Genomic DNA, 12,290 nt, shown 5'->3' on the forward strand with positions numbered 1-12,290 from the left:
GAAAATGTCAAAGAAACAAATATAATACCTATACCGGTTTGAGACGACTCTACCGCAGTAAATTCATATTTTGACCAATCGTTAAAAAACTAAATTATTGAATGTTTAGTTTCTTGTACACCGTTATTCATTATCATCAGAGAAACCATACAAAAGCCTTTATAAATTGGAGCATAATTATTGATTTTTAAATTGATGCGGTATATTATAAAAATGTAATAATTACTAAAACGAACTTGAATAGGTATAGATAGAAAACTTTGAAGCCAGTCTAAGTTGTATATGAATATACAACTTAGACTAGCTTGATTATAAATTGATTATATATATGAAAGTCAAAGGAAATTGAAAAGTGAACATTTCCTAGAAGTGTTCACGTGTCTCCTCATATTTCCTGAGAAAGTAATCAAATAAATAGTATTTGCAGGAAGGACTTGCTTCCTCCCTTTAATAATTTATTACCGGGAGGAACCATCAATGAACATAAGTTTATATGTATATTCTGGACATATTAACAGCTTACGTTTAAATGTAAATGTAATTCACCTACACGTTCGCCTATAAATTTTGGCAAGGAGTAACCTTTATCACAACGAAATCGCAAGTCGCAACAACGTAGGTACTGAATTAATTTTATATAAATAGATAAAACATTTAACATAAAGAGATATTAACGTCAATGTTATTTTCAAACTTGTAAAAGAATTTGGTATCACGTAAAAATAATATTTCGCAATCATACTGATTTAAAGACCGACATCATTCGTGAATTAAAACTTAAAGAAAATGCTAGAGCCGGGTAATAATTTAATTTTTCCATATACAATAATTAAAAATGTAGTATTTTGAAGAGAGTATTTAAAATGAAGCCTTCTAGAAAATGATTAGTATCCCTGAAATGTACGTGAATGGATATCGTATTTATATGCTTATCGGTCTATCTTGTTTGAAGAGCACCGTAAAAAGAGAGACCACTTTGGCTGATTTGATGAAAAACCTATCAAAGCGAAAAGGTTGTAGTAAACAGCCGTGTATTGATTGAGAATAAATGTGGGTAAAATAGACTAATGTTTATACCTACTAGCTATTGAGAGAAAGAGAACATTCAACAATAGGCTGAGTAAAATAGAACTCCTATTATAAATTTTATGAAAGAGGATATCTAGTACATTGAAAGGTACTTTATGCAAACAGATACTTGTGTATAACATCTGTAAATTATTTCCTTGTTAGTTAAAGTATAAACAGGATAAATGTTTATTCCCAAATTTAGTACTATTTGGATATTAATAAGTCTCAATTAAGTTATTGTCTGTCACTTGAATTGTCTGTGATTTGTTGTTCCAAAGAGAAGCTTGATCTTTAGTACCTACCTACTAGCTGCGATACAGAAAGCTTTACATTATGTAACGGAAGGAAAAAAAACGTTGCTAAAAGATGAAATACGTAAGGATGAATCACATGTAAATGAATTGGTTCAGACGTTGTCACGACATAACGTAAGCTCAAAACGTGGGTTGAAAAATTGTTATAAGTAGTAGGTATTTCTCATATCCTCCTCATTCTAATTTTAAACTAATACTATAGAAAATAAAATACTTTACTATTAATAATACTTACTTTGCAGCTGGTACGTTGGTGAGACATAAAAAGTTGTTTCGTACACTGCGCAGGCTGGCCAGGACTTGCGCGAAGGGAGTCACGATCAGGTCTTCTCCATGACTGTGAACAAATAGAATCCACTTTTTAGAAATAGATTATGCAGTTTATATAGAAGAACTTAAAATAATAGTGAAATCAAAATTTATGTCATGCGCTCAAAAGAAAAAGTGAAACGTAGTAATTGAAATATCAGTTTTATTTATAGAGAGTACAGTTATGTATATTTTGATAATCTTTCAAATATAAAAGCAAAATAATCATATTTTGTGTTGCATTTGAAAGTTAAAACAGAATAATTTCAAGTAAAATAATATTTTCCTTTCAGAATTGTTTGTAAAATTCTCAAACGAGTAGTTAAATACATGGGTATAAACCCTTTCAAGAACAATGCATTTATTAAGAAAGTACGTGACTTATAGCTTTGGTACTTTGTAAATATTTTTTTTTGTTATCAGCACAAGGGAAAAATGTTTAAATGCTTTATTGAAAGGGGATTTAAAATATATACATAGGTATTTTATGTTATTACAATATTTAAATGTGGTCATGTTTTTTCTTTTATCGGTGAGAACCAAACAGCTAACCCAACCAGATAAAATTTGATTGATAAACACGAAGATAAAAAAGTAAATACGCAATAAAATCTTAACTAGCCCCTTGAATAAAAGTTATAAACGGATTCAGGTTTAAGCATTTCATAGTCTATATTCTAGCATAAACATTTATATCCCAGTCCCCAGATATACAGGGTGGAAGGTTAAGATGGGGCATGCAGGGCAGGTACCTTAACCGTTGTACATTTTTTCAAAAATCTGTGAATGCAGATTAAAATTTCTCAAGAATTTAAGGATAGTCTGCTAAGAACGTTTTCATGTAGCTACAACGGTTAAGGTCCTGCCCTTCATGCCCCATCTTAACCTTCCACCCTGTATATTAAGCTATTAAAATCTTAACTTCAAAATTAAATCTCATATTTTGAGATTATATGGAATCATCAATAAGTACTCTATGCTATTTATTATTCTTTATATAAAGTATAAAACTCCCTTAAAGGGTGGATTAATAATAATAAAAAAAAAAAACAACGATGAGGCATTTACTAGCTCTACTCAGCTAAAGGAAAGAGCAACATGGAAAAAGCTCAAATTGATAACAAAACAGGCATTTCAAATCTTCTAGATTTTATTTCATTGCCGCAGCAGTATAAGAGGCAAGCATTATTAGACCTTTTATTGACGTCAACTTGTGGTAAATTGTAATAACCCATAAAAAACGGGGTAATGGAGCGTATATTAACGTCTCTATTAAACAATTTCATCGTTCTCTTGAGATGTCGTTGTTTTGAAACAAATACTTAATTATTTTTGGCAAATACAACCGAAATATACAGTTTGTACTGTATGATATAATTAACTTTTGTAACCTTATGTCCTCAACAATTATTTTGAAAACATATATGGGTAGTTGTTCATGTACATGTTTTATATAATTGGCTTTCAGAAAGTAAAATATTTACTTTATTTCATTGCGTCTTTTGCTTTTTAATTTAACCATTCAACTGAAATTCCAGTATCTTAATTTTATTTCATATGATGATATAAAGCCTCCTCTAAAACCTTCCTCGATAAATGGGCTATCTAACACCGAAATAATTTTTCAAATCGGACCAGTAGTTCCCGAGATTAGCGCGTTCAAACAAACAAACTCTTCAGCTTTATAACATTAGTATAGATACAGTAGAATATATCTGAGACAATGTAACAGCTTTAATATTATTAAGCGAAATTGTGAATACATTTCGTATCGTGTAATGGGCAAATTATTCAATAGATATTCATGAGAGTAAATTGTGTTCATAGAGACTTGTCCAGCGTTATTATATTGATTACTTTTGTGAACCGAAGTTGTTTCCTAAACGTGTTTACTAGTTTTAATGACTGTAGGTCTATTTTCTTAGCTCTTTTATGGTTTACGTCATTTTCTAGCTATACATAAATTATAAAGCTCTTCGTAATTTATAAACGTATTCTTTTGTTGTGTTTGGTCATAAAATAAAGACAATGCATATCACAGCAGAGAAGAAATCTCAACGGTTTATTTCAATATTAAGGGCATATAAATACTTTTCACACGTACTAAAGCTTTATAAATACCAATATTTTAGGTTTTCATATTTTACTTCATATACAGGAATTTAGATTGACTTATATATTACAATCATTAAATATAACACTTAATTATGTTCGGGTCGTAAGTAAAACACATAAACATAAACGCTATTGAGAAGGTATTTAAGCATCGTAAATTATGATTATTAATCGTAAAATCACGTTGGTATGCAGTTTATAGGATTGTCATTTATCACGTGCGATCACGAGGGTTTGTTGAGGCAGTTCAGAGTTGGCTACTAGTACTGGAGCCTTGCCCAATATTAAATAGGGAAACTAATAATCACGTGTTTACAAAATTGAGTCAAATTTTAAAAATAATTTTCGTCACTTTCAGTTAGTAACTTGTTTCCTATTTAGTTCAAGATATCACTTGAACATCCATGTCTTTATAAAATAGTAAATTTATATGTTGCAATGGCCAATGGGTACATACAATTAGCATCGCATACCTACTATATAGTAAGAAAATACAATAAAATAATCGTAGCTATTTATCTAGAAAAAGATAGATAAAAAATCTATGACACAAAAGATGTTCACGTAAATATTTGCTCTAGTGGAGAGACTATGTAGAGCAACACAAAGTGATAAATTCAGTATAGTTATTATTCATAGAACTCTTCATATAATTTTGTAAATAAAGGATATATGTACAACAATAACAAACAGAAGTACATAACACAGTAAAGAGTACTCATGCTAGTAGATCTGAATAAGGCCAATGATAAATAATAACTCTACGCTAGATTGGCTTAGCTTCTCCATAACAATTGGTAGTTGACATTAATTTATTGCGGCGGAGTTTATTTCATTCCATCTATTGTATTAACTACAAACCGTCGTAGATCAAGAAAAACATTTGAATGATCTTTAATATGATTAGTTTAGGAATGTTAAAGAGCATCTAAGGAAAAAGTTTTCCATTTCTATTAGGATAGTTTCATACAATAAAACATTTCTTAGAACATGAACAATGCAAATTTTTTACAATATGTAGATTATATTTTTATATTTTTAATTTTTTAATTTTTTAATATATTATAAAGGCGAAAGTTTGTAAGTATGGATGTATGGATGTTTGTTACTCTTTCACGTAAAAACTACTGAACCGATTACAATGAAACTTAGCACACATATAGAGGGTAGCTTGGATTAACACATAGGTGATAGGATAGTTTTTATCCCGGAAATCCCACGGGAACGGGAACTATGCGGGTTTTCCTTTGCAAACGCGGGCGAAGCCGCGGGCGGAAATCTAGTATTTTTATAAATGAAGTTTGTAACAACTTAGAGAACACGAAGACTTTTTAACAAATTATTCCATTTATCATTTATCACCACGTTGCGAAGAGAAACATCATGCAAGTGGTTATATTTCCAATTTGAATTTACTTCGATTTCTGCCTCTAATTATAGGGACATACCAGGACGAGGCCCAGAGCCAAATCACGTACTGGCGTTAAATTGAATAAAATCTCATCTCGCCATTACGATTGAGCTTATTGAGTTGCCTGAAATTTGTCGTATAAACAGTTTTATTACGCCGTGCCATTTTCTGCATTGAAGGTCTCCCAAAGCAGGTTTATTTACGATGTAAGCGTCTTAAAACTTACTTAGTAACGAATCAGCATAATCGTATGCTCAGCTCAACTTTATAACATCGGGTTTAGAGAAACAAGATGTATTTTTAACTGCATGTCAAAGAGAAAATAACATAGGTACGCAATATTTTGCTCGAGTAAGCATGCAGTAAAGTCATTAGGTTGATAGCATTTCTATTTTATACGGTAAACTGCGAAAGTTAGAAATAACAAGCTACTGGAACTTTTATATTAAAAGCATTTATAATAAACCTATATGAGGATTTATTGCAATTTATAATATCTATTCCTATTAATATGTTTGAGACAAAGTATCTTTCGAGGCTGTAATATAATGGCATAATCTGCTCATCGTCTACTATAAACAATACACTGTATTATGTCGTAGCCCGTAGGATGCATTATGTACCTATAACATGTAATTCATAGTACCTATGTATATAAGTATAAAGTAATAGTAAAATACTTAAATTTTTTTTAATACCACAATTTTCTTTGGTAGTAAAAATGCACACTTATGGTGTAGACAATATGCCCATTTCCATTTCTCCCCACGCCTCTAGATTTATTAAATTATTATATAGGCATACTTTTTTTTATAGAAACAGTGATTCTCTCTTGCTTTAAAATTAAACATCATTATTTTATACATATCGATATTAGAATCATAGATGCCGTTGTTTCCTGCAGTTGTTTCATTGAAAAAGAGTTCAATGGAGTAAATGGTACGGAATCATTTAACTACATTTTTTCGGTTCGCGAAAATACGCATCGAAGTTAATTACTAAAGAATAAAACGGATTTACCTCATAATCCACGATTATCAATCAAATAAATAATAACAAAATATTTCGTAGAAATAATGAACACTTCTGACAATTTTGTGACAAGGATCTAACGTTCTGACATTGATAGGCTGTTTAATACATTTTTGATAAAGATAGGTTGTATGTAATTTTATCGTGTCACTTTCGTCCCAAATAAATAGAAAAATAAATATAATAATATACCCCCTAAGAACATTATTTAGCAATTTCCTCTCAATCATAAATTATGCTATGAGTCAGTGCAGCAATATTAAACGTAAATTATTATGATAATATTATTGGATTAGATGATTTAAATAACGTTGTGCACAATGAAATTGCAATGTTAAATTAAAATTAGGTAACCACAAACGTTCCGGGGCGTCATGAAGATAGAATTTAAATTCTGCAACATATGTACGCCATTCATCTTGCTGCTTCTGAGCGCTACGCATGTAAAACTAAATTTCGTAAATATTACTTAACTTATCTCTTGCTCTATGTACTCGGAAATTATACATAAAAATATAAAGTATTTATCGCATAGCTTTATGCACTAGTTGTTAATTTATATGATATATTTATTTAATTCGCACATTCAGTCGTAAATCGCAAATTTATAAAATTATTTTTATAAAATCATTCCTAAATAAAAATTGAACACAATATCGAATCTATATAATAGACATAAGCTTCTTTACGTTATTTTAACCACTTTTAGAATAATTGCTCAAGATTTCTTCGTTCATTTCACAAAGAGAGGATTTGTATTGCAATGTCTGATTTGATTATATCTTCATTTACTAGAGTCTAGAATAAAACATAAAAGGCATAAATACGTTCTTTGATTCTATTATTTCTCATTGTTCGCAATATGGATGCTTAATTCTATTTAAATATGGTTATTTATAGCTACTATTTTGATGTCGTTGCCTTTTTCAATAATTGGACATTGCTTACAAGTCAAACTAAGTAACCTTCTCATAAATTAACCAAAATATAATATGTTTTTACATACGTTTGCTTGGTTCGGATATTCATGCAAGCGGTTAAAATGAGAAATAGGCGATTTTTTTGCAGAGATATACAGAACCAAGTATACCTTACTAGTTACTGTTATATTTACGCATTACGGAAATTAATGAGCCGTTGCCATAAGTTACTTAAAAAATAATTCCTTCCTTATTTTTAATCTCCACGTCATACTTTTTGTAGCGTAAGTAATTTGTTCACGTGCAATTTTAATTAAAATACATTCTATTCTATTACCTTCCTTTGATATATAATAATTTCATAAAACATGTTTGCAAATTAATCTTATGTACTTCGCTTGGTCGAGATCTTTTGAGCGTATCGATCTTCATCGTATTTTGTATACTTTAATAGGCGTTGGCTTTTATTCATATAATGTAAAAAGAGTTTCAGTGTAACTTTCCTTATTTGATGCATTGTATTTTCGTTTCGTTGTTGAAATGAGAAAATTATCTCGTCGGCTAATCCGTCGGTGTATTATGAAGTCGAAGGTCTCGCGGGAAATTTGCATCGAGCCCTCATTTCTATACAGGTAATAAATACAATAGACCGAAAGTTTGAAGGACAGTTTTATTTCCCTAGGTGAGAGTGGAGTGTTTGTTTCCTCGCTGCCACACTCGATAGGTCACAGTGACCTACATCCTAGTGTTAGTAGGAGTTTACAGGACGCCGAGCCGGTTAATGAAAAACTGCTCTTTCTGCGAAGTATGTTTACGCATCAACAACTCGGCCCTCGTAGGGATATTGATTTTTACTGTACAATTACAATTTAAGAAACACTTCTGACAACATACATTATCCTATAAAATATTATCCAATATGTAAATTTACGATATTTTAAGGGAAAATTACAATTTCAAAAAGGTTTTCGCGTAAAAATGTATATAGAATTAAAAGTATACCTCACATAATCCTCAAATATATTATAGTTAGTGCTTGTAAATGTAATATTCGTGATTCCGCATTAATTAACTGTATTTGTTGAGCTCTAAAACTCAATAGAATATTTAGTTTATGAAAAACGTTCATTTCTGATTTCTAATACCTAGTGCTATTATTTTATGAGGTATTGTCCTATTAATGGTATGGAACTATTTTGTCCGATATGCAGAAAAGGCCGCATAAAAGTGATTTAGCCTTCTGAGTCGTTATAATATCTATTCATGCAAGGTGTACGGAACCTGCCGGACAGTACTAAAAGGACCTAGTATCTATTTGAAACTTATTTGATATACTTACTTAGAGTTATTATTATAAAGGAAATTACAATGTTTTTGTCTAATAGTACAACTTTTTGAAATAATATTAATATTATCGCTTAAATGACTGACTACACGTTCCGTTTAAGTGCTTTATAATAAACTATGGCGCCTAACCGTTTATTTGATTATTCAATTTTATTGGTAATTAAATAAATCAGCATTGATTATGTCTGCTCTTTATCAACAAGAACATATTTATTGTAGGCCCGTTACTTGTGCTGCCTAGAAGCGGCACGTGTTTCGAATTACCGGCCCACACAGGCTTCAGAGTAAATTTAAATAATGGACAATTTAAATAACTTTGCAAATTAATAACGTTATTTTTTAACATGCTTATACATGAGTGGCTATCTTTATTTAATAAGCAGGTAAGTTCCATATTCATGACTCAACTCAACTGATTATTATTTTGATAATAATTAGTAAGAAATAATTATGACACACCTTGCGATTTGATAAAGTAATTAATTCAAAGGTATATTGTGGTATTTTTGATAAAATAGTTTTTAAAGGAGATTAGCTGCTTTCAATGCATATGAGATTAAATATGTTCTTATCCACGTGTACGGAGATTACTACTGTAGAAAATTGCATTGGGAAATATAATAGAATCAAACAAATCTAGTTCTTAGTAATGAAAGTTTTTGAAAAAATACAAAAAAGAAACATCCCACTCTTAATTAGCTCATTTATAGGAATTATTGTTGGAAATAGACGAGGGGGTGAACCTGTTGTTATTAGTTAGTTTAATGAGCGCGTCCTACGACTACACAAAGACAAGGATCAATACCATCTTCATTCTATTTATAATTGCGTAAAGACTTCAGTAGACAAATACTTTTTACTTCAGGTTTTTTGATGTTTGCCCTCTGTCTGGGGTTTAAATAGAAGGTGTGCCTATTTATAAAAATACTGAGAAATTTATACTTCTAGCAAATCCTTATGTCATTAGTATGCAAACGTTAAAATGCAGAATTACTGTATAGTTTAAACGGCAAAGTGGAAAACCTGTGGTTTGTATAAAATATTGTTTACGAAATCTGATTTGATCGAGATTGTTCTAAGTCATTATAATGAAATTTATAAATCATTAGTTCTTATCGACAACATGTTAAATAATAATGTTAAAATTTTAAATTCAAGCTAATCACATTGTAAATTTGAATCAATTTACTCTTCTTGAGAATAATTTATCTACTTCATAAAATATTTATAACATTTATAATTACATCTTACATGTAATAAAAACATACGTTTCAATTAACAAACATTCAAAAGTATAATTTACAATATGAAGATGATACAAAATTATTTTTCTCAAATTAGCGGTACAAAGGTGGCATTAAATAAATATTTTTAGTATTGCGCCGCTGTCCAATTCAAAGACCAAGAATTTGGAGAGCAAACAGGAAATTTGAAAAGAAAAATATAATCCCGATAAAGGTCAAAAGTTCATTTCAGTGAAGTGTTCAAAAATATTACGGAAAAATCGGTAAATCCAATATAGAGAATCTAAAAAAAAATGAATGTCGTGAGCCAAGTTCTTTGTAAAAGGCGCTACTATTTTTAAACTGCACTGCGAAAAAATCGATCGCGATAGAATATTTTTACGTAGGATCCTATTGTTTTGCCGTTCAGGACTAAAGCTTAATAACATTCCTTCTAGGTAAAATTTTTCAAATATTTGTAGATTGAAGCATAAAATAGAGAGATTAAATTGCCCCATGTTTGAAATATTTCTTTTATATTCTGTAGAGACTGACATTATTATATTATTAGAAAATTGCGATTTTCGTGGTAGGTAATATATACCTACCACGAAAATCGAAATTTCTTCCTTGCTTCCTATCTGAATGATTTAAATGATCTGCAAAACTACAAAAATTACGTTTTGTTCTCTTAGTTTAATAATTTAGTCAGTCAGTCATTTTGTATTACTTCATATCGACTACAACTGGCAAGGTACAAAATCACATAAGATCGATTACCTATGTAGTTTGTAGGCACTAATCTATAGAAAACATGCAGTTGTAGATAATTACTTTGATTATACGAGTCACTGAACAAATTACGAGGAGGAGAGAAAGGATAGTGGGCAGACATTTGATAGCAAAACAATTCGCCGATAGCAATCGTATTAATTAGACGTGGATTGATTTTCTCTTTCAAGGGGAATTGAGACTCGTGGCATGGCCGAAAACTATTAGGCAGATACTAAAATAGAAAAAAATATGTAATGAAAATTGTACATTCAAATACAGCTAGAAAATTCGTATTTTTTTTTTTTTGTAGTAGAAAGATAAGATTGGGGAGATATAATTTTAGGTATCTGTACTATAGATATTCATGTTTCTTATACATGGGTCATATGAGATGTATACCAATTATTTTTCTTTTTACACGTTCTTGACAACCTCGCAGCGAGATATATTATATGACTTAATTTGATCAAAGAGGTTTTGAATTTATATCTCGTTTAGAATATTATCAATGGAAACATAATATCCCTCCTCACATGAAGATAATGATGTTTTCCATGTACTTTTATGAGGAAACAACGTAGCTACCTGTTGAGCTTAAGCTTATTTGAGCATGGAAATTTCTTGTATTATATTTTAAATTAGAAAAGAGTGTACGTTTAACACAAAGTGCTTACTGTGTAGGACGTAAGTATAGAAATATGCTTGAACAATATCTTACATCACGTCCACATCGTAGCATTCATTTGAACACGTCTTTTCGTTTAAGAGAATTGTTAAAAGCTGCGGGTGGAGTCAAGTGCATGGGAGAAATGAATTTATTCAATACTGAGTTATTGTTTGCTAGTGTAGGCAAGTCATAATTTTTTGTGCTTATAACAATTTCTATGGAGTTTTACTATTCATTGATCGTTTTCGTAACAACTATGAATGATATGTAGATGACATCGTGGAAAATACCTCTCTTTTACCAAATTTTTAATGAAACATAATATTAGCATTTGTAACGTGTCAGGCTTAATCAATGCTTATTAACATATATAATTTGTATTACTCACGCATCACGCCTGGTGCGTTCATCCCAAAATTTCTCCCAAAATGTAGAGCGATTTTTGATGCGTAGTACGCTGGTACTTAGAGTGCGTGGCAATGTGCTGCCACTGCTTGCGCACACACTAGTTGCCATGCTGTGCTCTGACGCTGAGCTTTTCGGTATGTACCCGATATTGCTGCCAGCGCCCAAACGGTCTGACTGAGATCCTGAACGCTGCATCTTGCTCGTTATTCACAACTACATGGCACGTCACTCGGTGGGCTTATCTTATTTATAAATTTACGTTCCGTTAACACTACGAGAAGTTTATGACGGGGTTACGCTTTCGTTCTTTGTTTTGATGGGAACATTCAATATATTGTTCACTTGCACTTTATTTAACGTCATTAATTGTCCATAACATAATGTCAACAATAAGTTTATATTTGAATAATAATTTACTGACCCGACATTATCAATTCGGGAAAATAATTATTATTTTCACTTATCTCTACCGGGTGTCCCTATCGATAAAAACGCAACTAGTGTTTTTATAACTCGAACATTGATAAATATCATAACATGTTAATCAATAATATAAATCTAAAGCCGCCTCTGAATTATGTTTAGCTGCTTATCATTAAAAGATTAGGCCAAGGTAGGCTAATAATACATAAAGTGACACGGAGTGGTACAAAGTTTCTTGCTCTATCAGCTTTTCGACAAGGGAACAGGGTCGACCAG

At 30.8% G+C, this 12,290-nt stretch overlaps 1 protein-coding gene across 4 annotated transcripts in view; it reads right to left on the minus strand.

Annotated features, from left to right (window-relative positions):
• Positions 1 to 12,290, minus strand: part of LOC123692520 (cAMP-specific 3',5'-cyclic phosphodiesterase, isoforms N/G-like) — an 82,829-nt gene that overhangs the window by 31,840 nt on the left and 38,699 nt on the right. For all 4 annotated transcript variants that reach the window (XM_045637279.1, XM_045637278.1, XM_045637277.1 and 1 more), the window contains one exon: positions 1,621 to 1,722. In XM_045637279.1, the coding sequence (XP_045493235.1) occupies positions 1,621 to 1,722 (102 nt within the window). The remainder of the gene's footprint in view (positions 1 to 1,620; positions 1,723 to 12,290) is intronic.

This window comes from Colias croceus, chromosome 6 (assembly GCF_905220415.1).
Source record: "Colias croceus chromosome 6, ilColCroc2.1".
In the NCBI taxonomy this organism is placed as follows: domain Eukaryota; kingdom Metazoa; phylum Arthropoda; class Insecta; order Lepidoptera; family Pieridae; genus Colias; species Colias croceus.